The sequence below is a fragment of the Podarcis bocagei genome (genome assembly GCF_964188305.1).
Source record: "Podarcis bocagei genome assembly, chromosome: 13".
Classification (NCBI taxonomy): Eukaryota; Metazoa; Chordata; class Lepidosauria; order Squamata; family Lacertidae; genus Podarcis; species Podarcis bocagei.
Window position 1 is genome coordinate 21,661,598 of NC_138138.1, and position 26,918 is coordinate 21,688,515.

Consider the following 26,918-nt stretch of genomic DNA (forward strand, 5'->3'; position numbering starts at 1 on the left):
GCTGGGTGTGGACTCCCCACTCACCCAGCATGTGTGAATGACTGAAAACCACACCCAACAACCTGGTAATGCGCACACAACTTCCCTGTATGGCCCCCCTGTGTTCAGATTCCAGGGCACAATAGCGGAGACACTTTGTCAACATCAGTGAATGTCAGGAGAGCATCACAATGCTGGCTATAAAATTTCAACCGAATTTGGCAACTTTCCCCCAATGTGTGTTTCAAATTTTTAATTATTTGAGGAGCCCAAACACTTCTCTTTTTGGATTGGGTGGAACCCTGATTCTTCCCACTGAATGTGAGCTGGCGCTATCCAAAGTAGAAATCCACATAAGAATTCACCCAGCTAAACATCCAGCTTAGAAAGGCACAGGCATTCACATTTGAAATTCCGTATTCCCTTCCTCTCTTACAAATTTCACATTCTGCATAAACAGCTGGTTTTGGACTACAGTTCCCATCTTGCCTGACCACTGGCCCTGCTAGCTAGAGATGATGGGAGTTGTAGTCCAAAAACAGCTGGAGGTCCCAGGTTTGGGAAACCCTGCACTAGATTGACCAAAGAGCCACTTCCTGGCCGAGCCATCAGGGCAAGTCCTTCCCCCCCACCTCCCTTTTTCTCCATGGTGGTTGATGCTACTGGCAAGTACATGAGGCTGGCATCCCCCAAAGTATCCCAGCTAGGTTTCAAAGATGCCTAAATGAGTGGTTGGCCAACCGGTGTTTGCTTATGGTGGCCTGGACTGAACAATTCAAAAGAGAAAGCTGCTACTGGAAATAATGGGAGAGGGACCTCGGTACATCATGTTCCTTTTAGCTTCCTTCCGAATACAAATTTTAGAGACTTCGGTGATCGTCCTGGGCAGGCACTGTGCTGCATCTATTGCCTGTGATCTGGTTCAATCGTGGAGCACCTGCTTCCCTTGTGGTCCCTCCTAATCTGTCCACGAGAAAGAGGATGTGCTCCTAGGGGATGCTCTGAGCCAAGTCTAAGAGCATGCAGAGGTGCCCATTCTTAGGGGTGTGTTGCCACTTCCTTCTGCTAGAGACTTCACCAAATCTTTGAGCCCGAGCTACCCGGTCACGCTCAAAGGCAATAGTTTGGGTTTTGCTGGCATTAAATCAAGTTGATCTAACCCTCGGGTGCTGAGATCACAGAGAAGGTCCTCTTGCTATTTCCTCTGCCCTTAGAGACTCAGAGTGGCAGTGGCCCAGGCATTCTCTACGGCAGGGATGTCCAACTCCCAAGAGACTGTGATCTACTCCTGCTGTAAAAACACTGGCAGTGATCTACCCTTTGGATTGACCAAAGTTATTGAGCGTTTTTTGGGGGAGAGTCAATCCATCACTATCACGCGATTGATCAGGAATGCCTCGTGATCGACTGTTGGACATCCCTGCTCTACGGCAACCCCCAAGCGGTGGAGCTCCCTCTCGCCCCATAGAGGGTTGTCTGTTGCCTTCGCTGAAGACGTAACTCTTTCTCCTGGCTTTTAACACTTGCGAGGCGTATTTTTGTAGGACCCACCTTCTTTTTATGGTTCTAAGTTGTTTTTGATATTGTTTTTAATGCTGTAATCCACCGTGGGACCTTAGGGTGAAGGATGAGTAGTAGAAGTAGTAGTAGCAATAATAATAATAATAATAATAATAATAATAATAATAATAATAATAATAAGTCTTTGATAGAACTGTGGCACCCAGTCCATTAATTATTTTAATAGAATCAGGGTGGTTTTAAAATAAAATACATGTAGTTAAAAGATGAGGGCAGCAGACCGCATGAGCTCCAGTGGGTTGGCATGGCATCTCCAGTTTGCCTTCCTAACCTGGTAGAGTTGAGTTGTGCAAACCGAGTTATTGTAGGCAACTGCTCTTTTGAATACGTCAGCTAGAAATGGTAGCACCGAGAGGGTGGGGGGCCTTCTGCTTGTCTTGGCGGGGGGGGGGGGAGGGCTGGCAAATGCCCCACCGTGTCATTTTTCCTCAAGGCAACCCTGACACCAGGCACCACGTTAGAAGAGGAAGACAGAACTGGGGAGAAGCATTTCCTCATTCCTTCTCCGAGAAGGAGGGATGCCTCTTCTAATAGGGATGCCTTACACCAGGAATGGAGTCCCTGTGGCACCTCCAGCTGTTGACCATGGGCTATTGCTGACTGGGGCCGATGGGAATTGTAGTCCCTCAACATCTGGAGAGCCAAAGGTGACCCCCTGCTTTTAGTTACAGGTAGGTAGCCGTGTTGGTCTCCCATAGTCAAAACAAAATAAAAAAATTCCTTCCAGTAGCACCTTAGAGATGAACCAGGTTTGTTATTGGTATGAGCTTAAGTGTGCATGCACACGAAAGCTCATACCAATAACAAATGTAGTTGGCCTCTAAGGTGCTACTGGAAGGATTTTTTTTATATTTTGTTTCCCCTGCTTCTAGATGGTGTTTAAAGGTAAAGGACCCCTGGACAGTTAAGTCTGACCTAAATTCGACTAAATTTGAACCGCCAACCTTCTGATCGGCAAGCCCAAGAGGCTCAGTGGTTTAGACCACAGCGCCACCTGCGTCTCTCTTTCCCCCCGACGTGGGTGGCACTGTGGTCTAAACCACTGAGCCTATTTTAATCCCCGTGATGGGGTGAGCTCCCATTGCTCTGTCCCAGCTCCTGCCAACCTAGCAGTTCAAAAGCATGCCAGTGCAAGTAGATAAATAGGTACCACGGTGGCGGGAAGGTAAACAGCGTTTCTGTGCGCTCTGGTTTCCATCAGGGTGTTATGTTATGCCAGAAGCGGTTTAGTCATGCTGGGCACATGACCCAGAAAGCTGTCTGTGGTCAAACGCCGGCTCCCTCGGCCTGAAAGCGAGATGAGTGCTGCAACCCCATAGTTGCCTTTGACTGGACTTAACCGTCCAGGGGTCCTTTACCTTTTACCTTAGATGGTGTTTGCTGTGGTCTGTGTAACATCACCCAGCAGCAATGGAGGAGGGTGGCAAAATCTTGAAAAGGCATACTCTCTGGTAGGCATAAGAAAGGAGGAAGCATATGCCTTCGTTTAAGTGGAAATTGCCAACTCGCCAGCACAGCATGAGTCTGCAGAATCAGGAGCTGGCTTCCTCCTTGCTTTCTTCTCATCACCACGGAAATTAGATTTGGGGTTTCCGGGCCCCTGGGGGTGATAGATCTGAGTTAGAGCGCTGTGATCCCTGCCCCACCTTTCAGTGCCTCCGTCCCACTTGGCTTTATGCAAATGCCGACCATTTGTTTTAAGTTCCTCGTACTAAACGAACTGAGATTTCTTCTAAATGGAGTGACAGCGCTACTAATTTATTTGGGTCGCATTTGTTTCCTGCGCTGCTCCTTGCCCCCAAGCCCTTGGTTGCTTGATGGATATTCTGTAGAAGCAGATAGATTATATTCAGAGGCCTCTGCTAGAAAACTTTACCTGTCAAGGTAGCTAGGACTTGGCCATAACAAGTTCAGAGGAGGGGGGCGGCTTAGGGACAATTAAATGGGAAAAGAAGGAAGCCAGGCTCTCCCATCTATATACCAGGGAACTGAATGGGCGGTGTATGATTCAGCAAGTGCCCTTTTGGAACCCGAAATGTTCTAGTAATTCAATCCACTTTTCCTGTTTCCAATCCAGTGGGTGGAGGCACATGAAGCCCAAAGTGATGTCTTTTGGGAGCCATTATGGTCAGCAGACTAAGTGATCTGACCCATCCTTTATTCCAGGGGTGATGAACCTCTGACCATGGGCCAATTGTGGCTCACCGGGAATCCCAATTTGGCCTGCAAGTCCATTCTCCTTGAAACCATGCCCATCCACCCCACATCTGACATCATATGTGATTTCAGGTGTAGGGTGGATGTATCTTTGAAGGAGCTTAAAGTGAGCTCCTAAGTGTTCCCTTTGCTGGAGCTGGGCGCCCTCCCACTGCCCAGTATCATGGGCCAGGAGCCAGCTTCACCTGCTCAACGGCAGCCTGAAGGGGGAGAAGGCAGAGTGACTCCATCTGCAGCTGACCAGCCTTCCAGGACACAGGAGAAGGCGCTGATGAGAACCAGCTGGCTTCAGCCTTCTTCAGCAGAGCTTCCAGCAGCAGTCAGGTGCCGGAAACAACACTTGTAGTTCCTGGCCCTGCCTTGTTGCTCATCTTGACCCTTGATCTTTGGGTTTCCTGACCCCTGGACCGTCTGACCACGTGGATTGCTGCTCTCCCAATCCTAGGACTCGACCTGACTTTGGATGTTGACTCTGCCTCCAGGCAAATTCCCTCTAAGAGACACTTCTGGTTGGCTGGTCTCCCACTCCCCTAAGCTCTGCACGTTGTTGCTCAGCAACAAGACCACGACACCCATCGACTGAGGAACGGAGAGGCCGTGCCTTGCTCTGGGAGCAGGGAGCGGTTTCCTCCTGCGCAAGCCCCATTTGAGGCTCACACAGCAGAATCCCTTGCTGGGAGGAAATGTCCCACTTGTTAAACAGCAGGGATGGGGGCAGGAGCGCAACTTGAGTTTCCCACTTGGAGCACTTGCATGTTTTGGGCTAGCCCGGAATGCATGAAAGCTGGCGGACAGGTGAGTGGGTGGGAAAGGTGTTTCCAGGATGGTATGCTTGCTTGGGGACTCTCAAACTCCCCCCCCAACCCCCCTGCCTTTCAGCAGATGCTGGAGGCTTTGCCACTGTGTCTGGTGCTGCAGAGGTCCTCCTCTCTACTTGCAGCCCCACCCCCTTCCTTCCTCGCCCAACCCCAAATCAAAGTTGTACTTGGGATACAGGACGCTTCTGAGATGGGAAAGGTACATGGTCACCCGGAGGGGTAATAAGGAACATTGTTGTGGTAGTTGTAGTCGGGACACACTTTCTGCACGAGCCTGTAGTCTATGCTGTAGAAGGTGATATAGATACAGATGACCTTGAAGGGCTTGGAGCAAACCCAGGAGACCTGGCTCTGCGTGTGGTTCAGGTAGCAGGTTTTGGAAGGGTCATAAGTGCACAGGGTGGTCTTCTTGGCTTTGTCCACTTTCTCGTACTCCACCCGGCAATTGAAGATCTTGGATTCTTTGGCCTCGATGAAGATCTGCTGTTCGAGGTCAAACTCCACAGCTTTGTTGGGGGGCACCAGGCTGACAGAGATGTTTCCCTGCCCGGTGGAGTTGTGCCGGAAGAAGACGTTGACTGTGCCGTTCCCGTGGTCGACCACTTTCCCTGTGATCAGGAGGTTCAGCTTTACCGTCTTAATGTTGGAGTAGAAATCACCCCAGCCAAATATTTTCTTGAGCCGGCCGGGGTTTCCGACGGAGTCCCTCCGGCCGCGGGGCTGCACACCCTGGCTGTGCTTGGACAAGCTCTCTAAGACGTCCCAAAACTCTTGGGCGTTGTTGGAGGCCAACTCCAGGAGACTGGTGTTCTGGAAGTGAGACTGGGCTGCAGAAGGTTTCAAGGAGAGCTGGCCTTTTTTCTTTTGTACCCGGGATCTTGGTTGCTCTTTGGGTGACTTCCCACTTTCCTCCTCCTCTTCCTCCGTTGCCTCGTCTTGGCCACAAATCACCTGCATGGAACAAGATGAGATCATGATGTCCTAAAACACTGCCTTTTCTTATGGCTGTTGTTGTTTTACTTACCCCCTCCCCTGCCTTCCTTTATGGCAGTGGTTCTCAACCTTCCTAATGTCGCGACCCTTTAATGCAGTTCCTCATGTTGTGGTGACCCCCAACCATAAAATTATTTTCGTTGCTACCATATTTTTCGCTCTATAAGATGCATTTTTTCCCTCCTAAAAAGTAAGGAGAAATGTGTGTGCGTCTTATGGAGCGAATGCAGGCTGCGCGGCTAAGCCAGAACAGCGAGAGGGATCGCTGCGCAGCGCTTTCTCTTGCTGTTCTAGCTTCTGGGATAGCCCCTCAGTCCCTTCCCCCAACTCCCGGAAAAGCCCCCAAGAGCCGTGCTCCCTTTAAAGAATATTTTTTTCCTTGCATTCCCCCTCTAAAAACTAGGTGCGTCTTATGGTCAGTTGTATCTTATGGAGTGAAAAACACAGTACTTCATAACTGTAATTTTGCTACTGCTATGAATCGTAATGTAAATATCTGCTATGCAGGATGTATTTTCATTGTTACAAATTGAACATAAAGCATAGTGATTAAACACAAAAACAGTATGTAATATATGTATATATATATTTTCCGTGGTGTGGGCGCCGTTCCCCCCCCACTGACATTTCTGTCCCCTCCCTCACCACAGCGGAACCTCCCCCTCCTCCCAGTGTAGCAAATCGCCGGCCAATCGCCTGCTAAGGTTTGAGGCCCTGGCCAATGGGCGAGCGGTGGCTGCGCGTGGCCGAGAGGAGGAAGAGGGCTGGGCTGAGCTGGCCGAGCACATTTCCAGCAGTCCCTCATCGGAGCAAGTTGTTTGCCACTGCCGCTCGTGCCGCTGCTGCTCTGCTAAGCGTGGCTCCTGTGCCTGCTCTTGTGAGCAGCAGAGGCTGTCGGCGGTCGAGGAACCCACCCCCCAAAAGCTTGCCGACCCCTGGTCTTAGGCGACCCCTGTGAAAGGGTCGTTCGACCCCCAAAGGGGTCATGACTCACAGGTTGAGAACCATGCGCATCTTTGGCTATTTGAAAATCTGTTGTGGGCATCACCGCAATCTGCTGCAGCGGCCTGGCTAGTTGCTGTGGGATGTAACATCACCGAAGAAGCAGTCAGATACAACATTTCCTGTTTGTCCAGAGTGGACACGCAGGGGGATGTTGCTCCAGCCAGGAGGACTCCCTATCACACCTGGTCTGGAGCATCCTCCCCCTGCGTGTGACCAAGGAGATGGGTCTGACCCTGGCAGACTAGGGGCTAGTCATGCAGCCATCTTCCTCTTGACTCTCTTGATGCCTTTTGCTGTCTGCTGGCTCTCAGCCAGCAGCACATGGGCTCATCCCTCACAGAGGATGAGCCTACACTTTTCTCTATAACTGTTACTACAAGCTAAAGCCTCCCTTCTGGACCATACTGTGAACTGGATGTAAGTAACAGTCATTACTTTTAAAAGAAGACTGTTGTGTCATTATTTTTTTTAAGAGGGAACTAAAGGGAATTTACCATGACAAGCCAGGCTCGACTGCTTAACTCAAATGATTCTCATGAATCCATCCACTAGCTTCCTGCAATGTACAAGGGAATGTGCTTTGCTACAAGCTCCCTAGCGTGAGAGAGGAAGGATAATATTTAATCAATATATCCTCTCCTCCTATCCACAACATTCCCACAGTTTCAAAACACTAGTAGCTTGCCTGAGTACAAAGAGACCTGCGGTCTCATTTGAAGTGTCAATTTTCTGTCCACCAGAACACCCAGAAGGCAAAAATTAATTTCTCCAAATCAGCTCTAAGTAAATTCACTCCCCTGGTTTCTCTCTCTCCATTGGCTGGAATGACCCTCAGAATACTTGTGCACTCTCTTGCACATGCTCATGCTTTCATATGTACCCCCACATCTGTCCAATCACAAGCATGCGCCCAAAATATCCAACACACACTCTTTTCTGCTCCTCCTTCCTCCCATTGCCCCAACCAACGTCCTTTCGCTCCCCCATCCACCCTGTTTTCTGCTCTCCTCCCATGACTCTAGCTTCACCCTTTCCCTCTCTGCCATGTTACTTTCACATCCACCTTGCACCACCCACCCAATTTCTGCCCCTCCGTGCTCCAGAATTCCTACCTTCCCTCTTCCAATCCACAAACACGCAGCCACAACCAGCCTTCTCTCTCTGACCACCACCCAGTCGAAAGGTCTGCTGCTGTCCAGCCAGAATGGAAGTGGGCATGTGTAACAGAGACCTTTGAGCAGCCCAAGGAGACTTGGGCACCGCGCATGGCATTTTCCTTGGTTATCTGATGTGGAGGGGAGCAGATGACCAAGTGGGCACTATGGCAACCCTCTCGGGTAAGCTGGTTCCCATGGTCACTTCCTTGGTGAATGCAGATAATGGGTTATCTAGATCAGGCACCCCCAACCTTCGCCCCTCCAGATGTTTTGGACTACAATTGCCATCATCCCTGACCATTGGTCCTGTTAGCTAGGGATCATGGGAGTTGTAGCCAAAACATCTGGAGGGCTGCAGGTTGGGGATGCCTAATCTAGAGGATTTGCCTCATTGTGCTGCAGTGGGCTTTTGCTTTCCAGCTGTATATGGAAACTTTCTTGAATAGCCTTTTTACAAATGTAGAAAGATGTTGAGCAACTGTCAGTGAAAGTTTGGGCTGTACCTTGTGAGCAATTCATGTATATGAATCGGCAAGTTTAAACTCCTAAGTTCAGGAATACTGAATATATATAGTGGTACCTCTGGTTATGTACTTAATTCATTCTGGAGGTCCATTCTTAACCTGAAACTGTTCTTAACCTGAGGTAGCACTTTAGCTAATGGGGCCTCCTGCTGCCACTGCGCTGCTTCTGTGTGATTTCTGTTCTTAACCTGAAGCAAAGTTCTTAACCCAAGGTACTATTTCTGGGTTAGCGGAGTCTGTAACCTGAAGCGTATGTAACCTGAAGCGTATGCAACCCGAGGTATAGGTAAAGGGACCCCTGACCATTAGGTCCAGTCGTGACCGACTCTGGGGTCGCTGCGCTCATCTCGCTTTATTGGCCGAGGGAGCCGGCGAACAGCTTCCGGGTCGTGGCCAGCATGACTAAGCCGCTTCTGGCAAACCAGAGCAGCGCACGGAAACGCCGTTTACCTTCCCGCCGGAGCGGTACCTATTTATCTACTTGCACTTTGACGTGCTTTCGAAGTGCTAGCTTGGCAGGAGCTGGGACCGAGCAACGGGAGCTCACCCCGTCGCGGGGATTTGAACCGCCGACCTTCCGATCGGCAAGTCCTAGGCGCTGTGGTTTAACCCACAGCGCCACCCGCGTCCCAATCCAAGGTACCACTGTATATATATAGGCAGACAGGTCCCTGCCTCAAGAAACTTACAAAAGGGAGAGCTAAAGGACATGGAAGAACAATTAGCAAGTGAATCGAACCTACCTAGACTTCACTTTGGATGGGAGATGGAAGACTGTGCTAAAAGTCACATAGAATGCATTTGGAAAGAGACATTAGGATAAACTATGGTTTATTGTGTTGGGAATGAGCCTAGCCTTGCTAAAAGCTTGTATGCTCTTCCCTTCCCCCTCCCCCACCCAACACCGCACCCAATTAACCAGTTTTAGCCTAGCCCACCTCACAGGGTTGTTGTGGAGATTAATTGCGACTGAGAGGTGGTGACCGGCCCAAAGTCACCTGGTGAACTTCATAGCTGAGTTGGGGGCTTGAACCCTGGTGTTTTTCAGGGTGAAACAACTGTGGCCTCTTTTCAAGAAGTAATAATAATAATAATAATAATAATAATAATAATAATAATAATAATAATAATAATGGTCCCCCACCCATCTGACTGGGTTGCCCAGCCACTCTGGGTGACTCTTTTCTGAAGCTCAACAAGACACTTGGAAGATGCTTAGTGAAACAATAAGCAGCAATCTCCCTTAAAAAAATAAAATAAAGCTTACATCCTCCTCTCTGTGGATATGTCTCTCTGCTTTTATCTTTTAAAGCTGCTCCTTTGGCTTTGACATATCACTGCAGTCGGGCACAGCCCACCCTCCACGTTGTAAAGGGAAAGGAAGCATTCCTTCTGACGGCGGATCACGACTTTTGTTTATTGAATTGTCACAGTTAAGAGAAACGGCCTTTTTCCTCAGACAGGCGCACCACTGAGCTTTTGCCACAGGCGCACTAACATTTATTCAATTAATCAGTAAAAGGCCAGGCAGTTAATTGATTGAAAGACCTCTAATAGCTTGACGGCTCCAGTGAATGGCTTGAAAGCTGAGAAGCGACAGAAATAATGGGTCGCGGCGCGTGTCATAAACCACTGCTGATGGCCGCAGTCATGCCATACATTTAAAACAGTGCCACAGTCATGGCTTGCCCCAAAGAATTCTGGGAGCTGTGGTTTGTTAAGGGGGCCGAGAGTTGTTCAGAGGACACCCCCCCTTCCCCTCACAGAAATAACAATTCGCAGAGTGGCTTAGCAATCAACCCTTTTCCCACAGGGAATTCTGTGAACTGTAGTTCTGTGAGGGGAACAGGGGGTCTCCTAACAGCTCTGAGCACCCTTAACAACATACAAATCTCATAAATCTTTGGGAGAAGTCATGACTCTTTAAAGTGCGTATCATATTCCTTTTTGTACTTGAAGTAGGTGTCTCATTAGGTTAGAGAGTCCAGCCTCAGCGACTGGGGGTTCCTGGTTCAACTCCCAGAGTTTTAGCGGGTTCTGCTGTTTTAGGTCATTTTACTCCCAGTGCCCAGATATCTTTGGGGCGAGCCATGACTGTTTAAAGTGGTATGATACCGCTTTAAATGTACGATGTGAATGTTTCTCATGGAATAATAATAATAATAATAATAATAAATAAAAATAAAATAATAATAATAATAAATTTATTTATACCCCGCCCATCTGGCTGAGCTTCCCCAGCCACTCTGGGGGGCTCCCAATCGAGTGTTAAAAATGATACAGCATTAAATATTAAAAACTTCCCTAAACAGGGCTGCCTTCAGATGTCTCTTAAAATTAGGATAGCTGCTTATTTCCTTGACATCTGATGGGAGGGCGTTCCACAGGGCGGGCACCACTACCGAGAAGGCCCTCTGTCTGGTTCCCTGTAACCTCACTTCTCGCAATGAGGGAACTGCCAGAAGGCCCTCGGCGCTGGATCTCAGTGTGCGGGCTGAACGATGGGGGTGGAATGGCAATCACCATCATCCTTGGGGTTCAGGAGTGTGTTTTCTGAAGAGCAAACTGGAGGGCAAGAGGACACACACACCCTAGATAATGGTGCCGTTGAAATCCTTTCAAATTTACTTTGGGAATGGCCATGGGAACTCATTAAAGCCAGAGTGGTTCCTTGCTTGCGTAATGGGTTATATCCAACAACATTCTACCCAGAGCAGAGCTGTTGAAATCTGTGGCCCTAAAGCTCATCAGCAAAATGGCTTTACTTTGACTAGAACTAACATTGGATACAACCCATTGAACTTCATAAAGATGACTAGCTTAGGTCAATTCATCTCAATGGGCCTACCCTGAATGTATGTGGCCACAGCCTCCCCAAGACATTTTGCTGCCCAAGCAGCTGGATTTGCCTTCTTACGTCAATAGAATAATAATAATAATAATTTACTGGATTTCTTACTTGCCCTTCACCATAAGGTACTGAAGTATAATACTAGATACAATTAAAACAATTTTCAATCAGATTAATATGGTAAGTCCCTACACACACACACACACACAGAGAGAGAGAGAGAGAGAGAGAGAGAGAGAGAGAGAGAATATTTCTATGTATATATGCACCCAAGGCCAGATGAATTACTTCAACACCAGAGGTGGAAAAGCCCACAAGCGCCTCTCCTCAGGAGTAAAAATATCATCATAATAAATTAAATGACTATCAATTTGCTGCCTTTTCGTGATGACTAAAATTATCTGCCAGAGACAGCTGTCTTGCTCTGCCTTAATGGTCTAGTTGTTAGGAACTGTCCACAAATAGCCCCTCCCCACACACAAAATAGTATGGCATATTTTGGATGGCCATCTAACTGCATCAAGGTGGGTTGAATATCCAACCCACAAATAAATCCACAGGATTAACAAAAAACCTTGCCTAGTCCCCACCCCATATAAGAACCCAACCACACTGTGTTTAACATGTTCCAGTGGCTATTTTTGAAATTCAATAAGGCTACCCTAAAGGAACCACTCTGTTTCAATGGCTGTTCTTTCCTGTTCATTTTAGTATGTCCCAAGAAGGGGTATTATGCATGTGATTGTGAATCCTCTTCTGAACAGGGCTCAGTGTGAGGAGCCTCAGGGTGTGTTCAGCATCAGTCTCTCATCCCTAAAACTTGTAAGGAGATTAGTGTACTTTGGACATGTTCAATATCACTTATCAGCCACAACATGCACACCCTAAAATGATGTGCAGGACCCAGGTATCTTCAAGGTCCTCTACCCCCATTGCTGTACATTGGTACGTCAGGTTACGGATACTTCAGGCTACAGACTCCACTAACTCAGAAATAGTACCTCGGGTTAAGAACTTTGCTTCAGGATGAGAACAGAAATCGGGTGGCGACAGCGGGAGGCCCCATTAGCTAAAGTGGTACCTCAGGTTAAGAACAGTTTCAGGTTAAGAACGGACCTCCAGAATGAATTAAGTTCTTAACCCGAGGTACCACTGTATAATCCTGGGGGGAAATGGTTCTGTCTATGATTCTGTTTCCATATGAACTTTTTAATTATTTTATTACTAGAATCAGCCAGTTCAGGATCAATACTAGGGCTAAGGGAAACATTCAGTTTTGTTTGTGTTTTAATGAGAAACTGCCTAATTCACACGCTCAAACCAATACGTGAACCGAAACAGCAATCGTTTCACAAATTCATACTTCTCCGAATTTTGCAATGTGGTTCTCCAGCCAAGCAATCTGTACATAATGCATACAGTTAAAGAAAAGAATACATAGAAGTGTGTATATTCATGAAAACAATTTCCAAAAATGGATTATATTAAATTGCTTGCAAAAAATCTCCGGGGGTGGGGTGAGGATGCAGTAGTATGCTTGTAAATTATCATTAAGATTTTACCAAACAAATTGTGGCAGAAATATGAACTGCGTTTAAGCACGGAACAATGAGAAACTGAAAGAAACCAAAACGGATTGAGCCATTCCCATACTGAACTAAACAGAATGAAATCATGGGATCTTTAGAAACCTGGAAGTTCAGTTCCATATGCACTGAGAAATAAGAGCGCATTTAGCTCCTTCTGGGATTTTACAAACTGCACCTGAGTGTAGAGAGTATTTAACTTAGTCACTGCACTTTATTTGCTTTATCTGTTGAGCTGGAAAAGGCATTGCAGTCTCTGGTGTTTTGCCCTTGCAGCAGGTTTGGCAGGAAGAACCTCTTAGTCTTAGTGTCTATTCCCCCACCAGGTTTAGTTTCAAGGACATACCCTCCCACCCCCCAAGAGCTGGTGTAGTGGCCAGGAGATTGAGCTGGGAATCTGGAAGCTCCTGGTTTGAATCTTGCCTTTTCCACGAACTCACCAGGGTTGCCTCCTGCAATCTCCCCTCTTTCCCTCCCAGTCTCTGTCCTACCATCTGCAACTGGGGGGAGAGGGAAGGATAATAGAGTCTCACCTTATAGCAGAGACATACCTCACCATTCGAAAACCAAAGTGCGGCTTCCGATTGGTTGCAGGAAACTCCTGCAACCAATTGGAAGCCGCAGAAGCCCGGCCGGACGTTTGGCTTCCAAAAATAGTTTGCAAAGCGGAACGGTCACTTCCAGGTTTGCGGCATTCAGGAGCCAAAATGTTCGAGAACTAAGCTGTTCGAAAACCAAGGTAGGACTGTACCAGAAACTGCTATACAGTGCTAAGTAGAAATAATAATTATTATTTATACCCCGCCCATCTGGCTGGGCTTCCCCAGCCACTCTGGGTGGCTTCCAACAAAATATTAAAATACAGTAATGCATCAAACATTAAAAGCTTCCCTAAACATTCCCTAAGTATTATTATAGGGAGGTTCTGCACAAGAAAGCAAGGTCGGTAGACTGCCTGGAGCCCCAGACCTCCCTTTCTCCAGGGCTGCAAATAAACCACGCATGTAAATCACATTCAAAGCACCCCCTTTTAAAAAAAAAAAAAGATTCCCAGGAACTCTAGTTTACCCCCACAGAACTGCAGTTCCCAGCACCTTCCACAAATTGCAGTTTCCAGGATACTCCTGGGGAAGATGGGCTATAAATGTGTTATGTGCAAGAAGCTTAAATTAATAAGTCAGGCTCTGTATATACCTCTGTGCAAATGTGCCCAGGTTCAATCTCTGGTATCTCAAGGTAAAGTTGGGAAAGACTTTTTGTCACATTCCCCTGGAGAGCAGTGACAGTGCTGAACTAGTTGGATCAGTGGTCCAGCTAGCTCAGTATAGTTTCCCGGGTCTTTACAAGATCATGCCAAGGGAGGGAAACATAATTTCAGAACCTCAATGTTCAGCTGAAATCACTCACCCATGCTAGCTATCGTTAAACCACTAGTCCCAGAAATTATAATGTTAACTAAGGCCAATAACAAATGTATTTTTTAATTGTTTTATTTTTATTTATTACCCCATCTTTCCTCCAAGTAGCTTGAGGTGGTATACATTTTTCTCTTCCCTACATTTTATTCCCACCAGGGCCAGATTTAGGTTTGATGAGGCCCTAAGCTACTGAAGGTAATGGAGCCCTTTATATGTCCAGCTGTCCTTTATCAACAACAAATTGTCGCTGTTTTTTGTGTTGATTATTTGCTACATTGTAATTTATGGGCCACATAGGTATCTAAAGCCATTTGCACATGCAGAATGTAGGCACCCTATATATAGAAATGAGCAAACCAGTGATATTTTGGGGAGCAGGCGGGGCCCATGACTTACATCATAGGTGCCTACACAACACAAAACACTGTCGCTGTATGTAGGTTTTACTTTATTTGTTTTATATCTTATATTTTGGAATGTACATCCAGTTTTTTCCTTTAATTTTTTGGGGGGCTCCCAAGAGAGTGGGGCCCTAAGTGTAATGTGTATGGGTTGCTCGTGCATAAGTTGCCGCCTCTCCAGGCTTTGTTGCCTTGCTAAACCTTTCAGTCTGGGCAGCCCTTCACTTCGTGGCTGCCTCAGTCGCTAGCAGAATCCGTCAGTGGGCATTTCTTAAATCTTTTCCAAGATAAAAGTTGTTTGACACCCAGTCTCCTCCTACTCTCTCTGCGGGGAAGTCTTCTGCGCAGGGTGGGCGTGGGTAGCGGAGGACCCGTGCTCTCCCCGCTGGTGTCCGGTGAAGAGTCCTGGAGCCCTCTCGCCGATTCCCCCATCAGCCCCTCTATATCCCTGGTGTTGCGCTGATTTGCTTCCCCATCTGCGGAGCTGCCTCTCTCCCTGCTGGGCCCTTCTCCAGCATCATTTGAGAGCCTTCCCTCCGCCTCTAGCGCCGATGTCAGTTCCCTGACACTAAGCTACAGCTTGTTTAGCTTATACGTAAATCCGGCACTGATTCCCAGAACAACCCTGTGAGGTAGTTTGGGCCAAAGAGGCAGCGACTGGCCCGAGATCACCCAGTGAGCTTCATGGCTGAGTGGGGATTTGAACCCGGCTCTCCCAGGTTTTAGTCTGACACTCTAACCACTACACCACACTGGCGCTCACATGTAGTAACGCTGAGTGTATTTCTTATGGTAAATGTTGACATTTACCGGTCGTGGGATTTTCGGTTGTTTTTGAGAAGCCACCAGGCAGGTTTGTCTCGTTGCAAATGTGCATAGACGCAACACACAAAGAGCATGAACATACCCGCTCCAGTCTCAACATGTAACTTCTGTGCCTCAATCCTATACTGTAGTCAGAACAGAGCCTTCCTGTGTATGAGTCGTACACAGTATGCAATTTCTCCCGATTGGTGGCTGCAGTGTCTCCACATGTTGCTTCTGTGTGCAGCTGTTTGCACGATCAGGGCTGCGCCATTAGGAAATTTGCTGCTATTTACTGGTAAGTCTCAAGGACAAGCCAGTGCCCTTGGTAAGGGACCAAATTTCATCACCATCATCATCTAAACCAGTAAAAGATGACCAGTTTAGAAAGAGGATGAAAGAAAAGGATCAATACTCATCAAGAGGGTTCTGACACTTCCCAGTTGGCTTTTCAAAGTCTTTTTAACATCGATGTTTAAAACAGAGATGGCATACCCTTCCCATTTGACATTTACTGTACCGTATACATCTGAAGACATTTGCCTGCCTGGAATGGAACTCAAATAGGACACACACACACACACACACACACACACACACACACACACACACCCTTTAAAAAGGCTCATTGCACCGATTCAGATTCCTCTTCTATATCTCCACCCCCTCTGGTGAAAATGTCTTCGATTTTCTGCCTGGTGGGACCACCTGCCTGGTTTTCTTTTAACAGAGTAATATATATATATAGGGAAAAGAAAACGTAAAAGATTGCAAATATTCAAATAGTCTCATCTGAGAGGTTTCCCCCCCAGAACTGATATATTGTAAAGTTTTGCGAAATGTGCCCCATGGCCAGCTGCCCTCTAACATCTCCCAGTTGGTATATATTTTATCTTAATGCCATACAGTGCTACCTCAGGTTAAGAACTTAATTCGTTCTGGAGGTCCATTCTTAACCTGAAACTGTTCTTAACCCGAAGCACCACTTTAGCTAATGGGGCCTCTTGCCGCTGCCCTGCGATTTCTGTTCTCATCCTGAAACAAAGTTCTTAACCTGAGGTACTATTTCTGGGTTAGCAGAGTCTGTAACCCGAGGTACCACTGTACTAGGATGCTGCCTTGTACTCACCCCTTGCCTTTTCCTGTAAGACCTATTGCAGTCGTTAAGAGTCGTCAACAGGCTCATCTCAGCTATCTGCCAATCTCCCATTCCTACCACCCTTCTGAGTAATACCCCTCCCCACCTTCTCACTATATAGAAGGATCTGGCAACTTCTGTTTCAGTGTATCTGAAGAAGTGTGCATGCACACGAAAGCTCATACCAAGAACTAACTTAGTTGGTCTTTAAGGTGCTACTGGAAGGAATTTTTTTATTTTGCCTTGTACCCAGTTACACTAGTCCATCCAGCCCTATACTGTCTGTCCTGACGGGTTGGCAGCAGCTCTGTAGGGACCCAGGAAGAAGTTCATTTCCCATGACCTTTTCATTTTAAATGGAGACTCGGCAGATTGAACCTGAGACCTTCTTCAGATAAAGAAGGTGCTCTGCTAATGAACTGTGCTTCCTCTCCATCCATCCATCCATCCATCCATCCATCCATCCATCCATCCATCCATTATTAAATTTATACCTCACCTTTGCTGGAAGGCTCTCAAGGCGCCATGCATAGTTTTCCTCCTAATAAGAACAGTAAGACGTGCACCAACAGTTGACACTTCCAGGAGACTGGGAAAGAGACCTGCCATCATTGCTCTCCCTGACATTAGTCTTTTGGTGCTGTGTCAGCCGCCTCTGGGAAACTGTAATACATTGGGTAGGCAAACTAAGGCCCGGGGCCCGGATCTGGCCCAATCGCCTTCTAAATCCGGCCCGCTGATGGTCTAGGAATCAGCATGTTTTTACATGAGTAGAATGTGTCCTTTTATTTAAAATGCATCTCTGGGTTATTTGTGGGGCATAGGAATTCATTCATTTCCCCCCCAAAAATATAGTACGGCCCCCCACAAGGTCTAAGGGACAGTAGACCGGCCCCCTGCTGAAAAAGTTTGCTGACCCCTGCTGTAATATGTCATCTAACATCCCCTCCTCGAATTGCATTTACGCCAGGCTCCTTGGAGTGCAGGAAGACCAGGATCAGAAACTTTATTGTCTGCGAACTTTATTATATTGCTTTTATTTTCCCCCCTAATATTGACTTTATTCTGCATTTGCTGAATTGTTGGTTTTTGTTACTTTGAATTGGCTGACCTGTTTTGTATTTTTTTTGTATGTTTGTATTTCCTCTGCTCTCTAGAAGTTTTGAACGCATGGGTGCAGCCCGTTGTGGAAAAGCGGCATGCAGGGAAAATCAATCAATCAATCAATCAATCAATCAATCAATCAGAACATAAAAAAGAGCCCAGATGGATCACGCCAGTGGCCCATCTACTCCAGCATCCTGTTCTCACAGTGGGCACCAGGGGCGCCAACTTGAATAACAGGTTGGAGGCGGGGCAAGTATAAGCCCCGCCCTGTAGAATCAATCGCAAGACGCAGCACGGAGGGACCTCAGCTCTAGGAGTTGGCTCCGATGGTTGCTCCCCCAGACAGCTGCGATAAGCCCACCAGCCCATTTTAACCCTCACATTTTAACCCTGTGAGGTGTCTTACCCAGCTGAGAGATAAGGAGTGGCTCAAGGTCACCCAGTGAGCTACACAGCAGAGTTGGAAACTGCTCTCCCAGGCCCTAGTCCAACACTGACCAGTCCCCCACGCTGGTTTTCTCCGTCCAAGCTATGCACATTTATTTCACGTATTAATTGCTCATGGCAAAAGGCTCTCTAAGCGACTCACAAACGACAGTTAAGGGCATGGTTGCCACCTGTCCTGTACCATACAGGATTGTCCCGTATTTCAGTGTAAATTGCTACGTCCTGTATTGATACGGTTTAGTCCTGTATTTCAGGTCTTTTCTCTTTCTCTCTCTGCCAAGTTGGGGATGCTCTCCAATTCATGTGTTTGAAAGGATGCGAGAAAGGTCATGTATTTGAGCTCTGGGTAGCCGAGCACAGACAGATTTACGAATTCATGTGTGCGTCCGTGTGTGTGTGTGTGTGTGTGTGTGTGTGTGTGACAACTTCCAAAGGGGCCATACTGTTAGGCCGCAGTCGATTGTAATAAAGGTAAAGGTAAACGGTATTTCCGTGCGCTCTGGTTTCCGTCACGGTGTCCTGTTGCGCCAGAAGCGGTTTAGTCATACTGGCTACATTAAGGTTACCAGATTTTTTTCAATGAATCCAGGGACAACTTCAATGGATTTTGTATGGGGACTGATTTGTAAATCCGGGGACTGTTCCCAGGAAACTGAGACATCTAGTAACCTTAGAAGCATAGAATCATAGAGTTGGAAGAGACCACAAGGGCCATCGAGTCCAACCCCCTGCCAAGCAGGAAACATTAGGCTACATGACCCAGTTGGCCACATGACCATTAGGCTACATGACCCAGAAAGCTGTCTGTGGACAAACGCTGGCTCCCTCGGCCTGAAAAGAAGGTGAGCGCCACAACCCCATAGTTGCCTTTGACTGGGCATAACCATCCAGGGGTCCTTTACCTTTACCTTTCTAAAGATTGTAATGGATTGCTTTGAAGTCACTTCAGCACCAGAAAGGGTAAAAGAAATCGCCTCCAAACCAGCCCACCCTGTCCTGTATTTTGCCAGAACAAAGATGGCAACCCTAATAGCATCACATAGAAACAAAACGATGTTGCAATACAACCATCGCAATGACCCATAATAAACAGACACAGCAAAATGTCCAACGGCAGAAAACAGCTTCTCAATAGGTCACAATCCACCCAGTGCCTGCTTGCCCCAACATTGGTACAATGGTACCTCAGGTTAAGTACTTAATTCGTTCCGGAGGTCCATACTTAACCTGAAACTGTTCTTCTTAACCTGAAGCACCACTTTAGCTAATGGGGCCTCCTGCTGCTGCCATGCCGCCGGAGCGGGATTTCTGTTCTTATCCTGAAGCTAAGTTCTTAACCTGAAGCACTATTTCTAGGTTAGCGGAGTCTGTAACCTGAAGCGTATGTAACCCGAGGTACCACTGTATTGGATTGTGGGGCCTTTGGTATGGAACAATTTGCGCTGTTTCTACTCTGCCATAAAGTTTAGTTTCCCCCCGCTCTGCCTGGGGTTGGGGAAGGACAGTGTGAGGGTTAGGGAAATGTTGGCCCAGGATATTTGCAAGGTGATGTGTGCAGAAGCCTGCGGCACTGTCGTCAGGATGACTAAATGGTGGGAATGCTGTATTACTCATTCTCTCCATCTGAGCTTTGTTTTCTAATTCATTTATTTGTGGGTACGGCGCAGGGCTATGCATGTCTAACCCAGGAGGTAGACCCATTGAATTCAATGGAAATTACTCCCAGGTAATTGTGTCTAGGAAGAGGGGCATTTTAACAGCTTCATGCCCAAGTGAGGAGATGAAATGCTTCTCACTCTGGCACTTTTAATTGCTGCTGCAATTTAATTGCTGCTGCATAGTTTAAAGAATTAACTGGACTGAGAAGCTGATGGACTGGGAAGTCTTGAGATATGAAATGTTTAAAGGTAACTGTAAGAGGTATATATCTTAATTTAATTTAATTGATTGATTGATTTCGGTCACTGACCAGAATGCAAAAGTATGTATCAAATTTTGGAAAATGCATTAAAAAAATTAACTTCATTAGGGGGAAAAGAAAGCCAACCTTTTTTCTTTTTCTTAAAAAAAGCTCTGCTCAGCATGGCCCTCCAGATGTTGTTGGGACTACATAATCCTTTACCATTCGCCATGTTAGCTGGGGCTGATGGAAATCCAACGCCCTCAGTGTCCACAGCTGGGAAATGGGAATTATAGCTGCCAACCACATGGGGTGTCGGTTTATTTTCATGAAATTGCCCCCCCAAAGAATCAATACTGCTGAACAATCATACAAAATACTATAGAATGATCAACACCTCTCTCTCTTCAGGCTTCTTTGTATCTGTTTGTTTAGATGAACCAGAATACAGAATCGTAAGTGCCAGATTAAATGATAACAACTAACAGCCTTCTGGAATTAGATCACCTTTCAGGTAAGCAGATTTCAACTAAACATTGGGCAGACATGCACCATAAATTCGAAGGATTGTTTGATGCACATTTAAAGCACATTACTTCCCGCAAGAATCCTGGGAACTGTCGTTTGCGAAGGTTCCTGGGAATTTGAAGCTCTGTAAGGGGGGAAACTACAGTTCCCATGATTCTTTGCATGGCGTGGAGTGTCAGGCTTCCTAGTTGTAAGAGTTATTTGACAGTGGAGCAGGAGACGTCGGGTTCTTCTTCACCAAGAATATTTAAGCAGAGGCTAGGCGGTCATCCTATAAGGGATCCTGTGTGGTAGATCCAACATTGATCAGGGTGGGTTGGCCTCGATCACCTCCAAGATCCCTCCTAACTGATTCTAAATTCTAGAAGCAGGCAAAGATGGGAAAATTCCAGTGCAAAGGACTGTCCTCTCCTATAAAGATCCTCCTTTATGTGGTAACTCACTGCACCTGTATGAGAGAGGGCACCAAACATAGGGCCTCGCTCCGAGATCTGGGAAAGTAAGAAGGCTCTACAGTGGTACCTCAGGTTAAGAACTTAATTCGTTCTGGAGGTCTGTTCTTAACCTGAAACTGTTCTTAACCTGAAGCACCACCTTAGCTAATGGGGTCTCCTGCTGCTGCCATGCCGCCGGAGCGGGATTTCTGTTCTCATCCTGAAGCAAAGTTCTTAACCCGAGGTACTATTTCTGGGTTAGCGGAGTCTGTAACCTGAAGCGTCTGTAACCCGAGGTACCACTGTATATAAACTAGGAGCTGGAGCTCTTATTACATGGGTATTTCTGAATCAGGGAAGGGGGCATGCCGAAAGCCTTGCGGTCCAGTCCCTAGTATCTCCAGGCAAGGCTGCATGCCCTCCAACTTCCTTGAAAATGTCAGGACCGTCACGAAAACCCTGCTTCTCACTTGTTTCACGTGGAGCCCGAATTCCCAAGGGGCCTTCCCTTCAGTCCAACATTTCAACGTGTTACTGGAAGTTCAGATCTGTACATCCTTCTAACATGTCTCTTAGATCTATGCCTCCTGCTCCCCACCCCCATCCTACCACACTCAATATGGCGTCACTTCCTGTTTTTATGAAAAAACAAGATCCGGGTCACTCCAATGCCCTGAAGAAAGTTTCCCGCTGTTTCCCCACTACTACAGGCAGCGGGCCTTCTCGACAGTGGCGCCTGCCCTGTGGAACGCCCTCCCACCAGATGTCAAAGAGAACAACAACTACCAGACTTTTAGAAGACATCTGAAGGCAGCCCTGTTTAGGGAAGCTTTTAATCTTTGATGCATTACTGTATTTTAATATTTTGTTGGAAGCCGCCCAGAGTGGCTGGGGAAGCCCAGCCAGATGGGCGGGGTATAAATAATAAATTATTATTATTATTATTACTCAGTTGGTCAGTCTCCCATCAAGAAAGTGGTGAGTGGGCAGGGCCTGTCTGCAAGGCCATCGCCATGACTGTGAGGGGCACCAAGGGATTGCTGATCACTTCACTCCGGCTTCCTTCATTCAGCTGCTGCAACTGCATCCCTGCCCCAGCCTCAGAGGGGGAAGATGCAAGGGAGTGGGCACACTGATGTAGAACATGTCCCTATTTTCCATGATTTTGCCTATTAATTTTTATTAATTTCCCAATTTTTAAACAGATTAACATGAAATCAATTCAAATTTAACACATATTTTAAAATGGACTTTCCACACACCCCCTTTCAAGATGCTTCTTTCCCCTCCCTCCTTTGCTGCTCGCAATAAAGTACATTTCCTTAATTTCTAATTCTTTCCCATCCATTGTCTCTTTCCATTGACTGCGCATGTTCAATTCCTGCTTGGACTTTTATTTAACCATTTCCCAATTGATCAAATATAGTGGTACCTCTGGTTATGTACTTAATTCGTTCCGGAGGTCCGTTCTTAACCTGAAACCGTTCATAACCTGAGGTACCACTTTAGCTAATGGGGCCTCCCGCTGCGCGATTTCTGTTCTCATCCTGAGGTAAAGTTCTTAACCCAAAGTACGACTTCGGGGTTAGCGGAGTCTGTAACCCGAAGTGTTTGTAACCCGAGGTGTTTGTAACCCGAGGTGCCACTGTAGAGTTAATCTCTCTTTATCAACTAATACAGTTCATTCATCATGCCGTATATGTCCCTATTTTCATCTGAGGAATGCTGGAGGGTACTGGGCTGGGAATGTCTCCCACCTGAAATTCTGAAGAGCGAATGCTAGTTGGTAGAGACGGTACTTTGCTAATTGGATTAAGGTTCAATATGAGGCAGGTAAGGTGTACAGGACAGGCATTGGGAGGAACCAGTGGCCCTCCCCGATATGGCTGGACTACAACTCCCATCAGGTCCCGGCACCACGGCCAATGATCGAGAGCGATGGGAATTGTAGCCTAAGAATTTTGGATCACCACAATTCCTCCCCAGGGAAAAGGAAACATCACTCCCTGAGCTACTCAGAACAGATGATACTGGACCAAATGCACCAGAGGACAAGGCAGGCTTTGTATGTTTATTGTAGGGATGGGGAAGCCTCTAGGCCCTTTGGCTATTGTTGGACTATAACTCCCAACATCCTTGGCCATTGGCTATGCTTGCCAGGGCTGATGGGAGTTGTAGCTCAGCTGGAGGGCCAAAGCTTTCCAACCTCTGCTTCACCGTAATAGGCAACCTTCCCCTGGTGCCTGCTGACTCTGAGTTCTGTAATTAACGCAAACAAACACAACCGCCTTTTTAAGTAGAGAGGAGAAGACCGCAGAACCATCCTAATTTGATTTCTTGACATGCAGACGGATTTTTAAGTGCCCCATTGACTGGCATAGGGAGTAACCATTTATTAATTTTTTTTAAGAGAGGAAGGAAAATACATTATGAGGGGTGGGGTGGCTGGATGGGGAGGAAACCAGGCGAGAAGCAAGCACAGTGACAAAGCCACCCGGTTCAGACCAGCTGCCAGCTCCCATGCCCACAGTATTTGGAGGAAGATGTTTCTACGCCAGTTCGGCAGGGATTAAGGGCACTCTGCTGCCAAAGAAAACTCTGGGCTTGTTTCCGTGTGGACATGAAATGTGTGGGGGTTTTCCCCCTCCCCTCTGTTCAGAGAACAACAAAATGATTAGTGGGGGAGCTGGTAGGAGCTCTGTGTACCCCAAAGGGCAGTGGGAAGAGTTCCTAGTGTCTTCTCCAGGAGATGAGGTTTGCTACCTGGGCCACCCACAATTCCAGTGAGATAACTTCTGTTTTTCAATGGGCTCGGAGAGTAAATGGAGGGTGTGTCTGTGTCGGCACCTTTGCCGCTCCCCGCTGGAAATCAATTGTTATTCACCCTTCTATGCCAACCCACCCTGCCAGGTTCTTAAATATAAATGCTGCATGCGAAATCTCAGAATCCGTGTTTGTTTTTTCCTCCGGGGGATGATAACAATGATCTAAGAAGTCACCTTCTGGGCATCCAAGCAGAGGTCTTCTCTTAGACCCTTCCTGCCAACCAAGGGGTGAGCAGTGCCTCTTGAATACACAGCTCCAGAGCCCCGGGCAAAGGATTAAACAACAACAACAACCAGAACCTTGCAGACATGCATTGGGATAGCGTGACCGGAAAAAAAGCCTCTTCTCTGCTTGATAGGGAAACAAAGCTTCTTAAGCCTGCTGCAGCATTTTTAAAAACCCGTGCCGTTTTCAAGGCCTGATTTGCTAATTAGTTTTTGTAAGTTTTGGCAACCGTTTTAAACAGGGGTCAGTGGGGAACCTGCCCATCTTGCAGGGGATGGGGGGCAGAAATGATCATTTGCTACCAGCCCAGAGTCGATTAGGTGCGGCAGAGACTCTGGACCTGTATTCAGATCTTTCCATCATCAGGAAAGCTCACTTGGGTGACCTCAACCATCTCTTATTATTTTCTCTTCATCTGCCTCCCTTTGTGTCCCCATTGGATTTGGGAGGAATCTTCACTCCCTTGAGTTCTGCCTTCTCGCCCCATAAGGGATTGCCATAAGTAGAGCTAGTTTGTTTGGTGGCCTTCCAGTTTCCTTCGGGGAAACTTGCAGGATGGATTTTGTTTGTACTTAGGATCTGATAGCTTGCCACTTGCAAGCACCTCTCTCCCCAGGACCAGGTTGCCTGTGAATGAATATGTGATACAGCTTTCTCCCCCTGTCTTGTTGTGGTTTCCTTACTTGCAGCCTGGCTCGCCTATTTGAGCCAGCTAGAATTGCTTATTTATTTGGGTGGTGCAACCTGTTTGCCTCTTCAAGGTGTATTTGTGTTTGTTCCAGGGGTAGCCAAATTGTTCTCTCTCTCTCTCTCTCTCTCTCTCTCTCTCTCTCTCTCTCTCTCTCTTCTGTCTCTCTCTCTCTCTTCTGTCTCTCCTCCCTGTAGTGCATTTAACTACATCCTGACATAAAGCCACAAAGCTGCTATTGAGCAGAATCCGATCCCAGAATGAGATAAAAAGTGATCAGATAGCTTTATAAGACTGTTCAAGCATTCTGAATGACTAGGTACGCTCAAATGGAGGAGTTAGGATTTATTTCTCATCTTTAAAAATCTGCGCTGTTTTGTGTTTTATTGCAGTATATTTTTTACTGCATTCCTTGTCATTTTTTTTAATAACTCGTTTTGAACTTTTATTGCACGTTGCCCGGAGAACTCTCCTCCGGGGTGGTTAACCAATTTAAACAAACAAGCAATGAGAGATTCAAACAGACAAGCAATTAAGGAAGAGATTTGGCAGGTGACGCTTTTCTTAACCAGGCACCTGTTTACAACCCTAGATCAGGACCTTAAAGAAAAGGAAAATGGCAACCTTAATTGATAGGCAGATGGATGGGTAGCCCTGCCTTGTGGGGTTGGACTAGATGTCCTTTGGATCCCCCCTCCCAAATCTCCTGTGCCCCGACCCTGCCTGGCAAAGTTGATGCGAGGACAATTGTTAAGCCCAGGCAAAGCCCGGTGCATGCTAAGAAGTGCTACGCGGAAGCAGCAGACCGCAAAACTGCTGGAACATACTAATTTCAAGCAGCGCTTTGCTCAAGCCGCCCCTTTGCTCTCAGGCACCGCCAAGGGCATGCCACTATCCTTATTCTCTCCCCCCCCGCAACCTCCCCTTTCCCTTGTCCGTTGCTCACTCACCAGCAGATAGATGCTCCCTTGGATGAGGAATATGAAACAGCACCGTGTCAGCTGCATTTTCTTTTCAGCCTCTCCTCCTCCTTTCCCCTCCTCTTATCGATATCTGGCTAAATCTGTTGTGATCCTTGCTGCTGCTGCTGCTGCTGCTGTTTATAATCTGGCCTCTGGCTTCCTAGGATCTCCCCTTTCCAGGTTCCATCTGGCCGCCTCTATCCAGCCAGGCATGGATGGGCAAAACAGGAAAAAGGGAAGCAGGAACAGCCCCACTGTCTCAGCCTCTGCAGTTGGAGAGCTCCATGGGGCTGCCTCCTGTCTGCTCCCTGCTTTGCCGGAGACTCTGGCAAAACTCACTCCAGTCCCTCGCTCTTTTCTTTCTCCCTCTCTCCCTCTCTCCACTAGCTCCCTCCCACTGACAGGTGCCACCACTGGAGCCGACGAGCCCTGCCTTAACCCCTTGCCTGCCTGCCTGGCAAACTTGGAAACTCAGCGCAGAGCTCCAAAGTTGGCAACAGCGTCCTAGAGAAGATTGCGCTCTGCCTCTGCCTTGCCCAGTTTAGGCCAGCATCCTGGGAAGAACGGCTGCAGGTAGGTCGGGAGCGAGGAGGGTGCCGATGTCCCCAGGGTCTTGTGGCCGGAGCTTGCTTTTAGGATGTGAAAGCTGGGGGGGGGGGGTGGAGTCGTGTTGTTGTTCCAAGATGATGCTTGGCAAGGAGGAAAGAGAAGTTCCTAATCTGAGTCAGGGGCGGACTCCAGAAGCTGTTTTCAAGGACAAGGCTGTGTCCTTGGTCTGGGAAGGTTCAAAGCAGCTGACCTGAAAACAGAGACGTTATCTATACCTTTGTCTCCGTGAAAACCTTTCGATTAAAAACAACGATAAAAGAAGGAAAGGGGAGTACCTTTTACAAATGTGCAAAGCTGCTCTGGGTGTAGGTTAAAGACAAGAGCCCTTGGGGCAGACTGTATGACTCACAAACAGGCTTCAGATCTGCCACATCCAGTCTTTTATTTTTAAAATGATGTATCCCGGTTGCATCCTGCCCATTTGAATCCCAGGATGACTTTCTGCAGCGCCTGGAATCTGGGAGGGAAAATCGGAGCACTGCTTTCTGCCTCCCACTTCTGAACAGAGGGTCCCCATCCATCTCCCAGGTTAGCCTCACCCGAGCAAATTGTGCTCTTGCCCAGCTCCCAGTCATTTCAATGGAGCTTGCACAGGAGAACTTCCCGCTGGGCTGTGGCCATATGGGATGTGCTTCCAGTATTAATTGCTCCCCCAGATTGATTGATCTGGTATTGATTGAGCTCCTGTCCTCCTCCCGCTCAAGGTTCTGCTCTATTCTC

At 47.3% G+C, this 26,918-nt stretch overlaps 1 protein-coding gene across 1 annotated transcript; it reads right to left on the minus strand.

Annotated features, from left to right (window-relative positions):
* NXPH3 (neurexophilin 3) lies at positions 1 to 25,922 on the minus strand. The gene is made up of 2 exons (XM_081166858.1): positions 25,578 to 25,922; positions 1 to 5,546 (listed from the first exon to the last, which is right to left on the minus strand). The coding sequence occupies exons 1-2, from the start codon at positions 25,632 to 25,634 to the stop codon at positions 4,803 to 4,805; spliced, it is 801 nt and encodes a 266-aa protein (XP_081022984.1). The 5' UTR covers positions 25,635 to 25,922; the 3' UTR covers positions 1 to 4,802.
* Between the last annotated feature and the right edge of the window lie 996 nt (positions 25,923 to 26,918).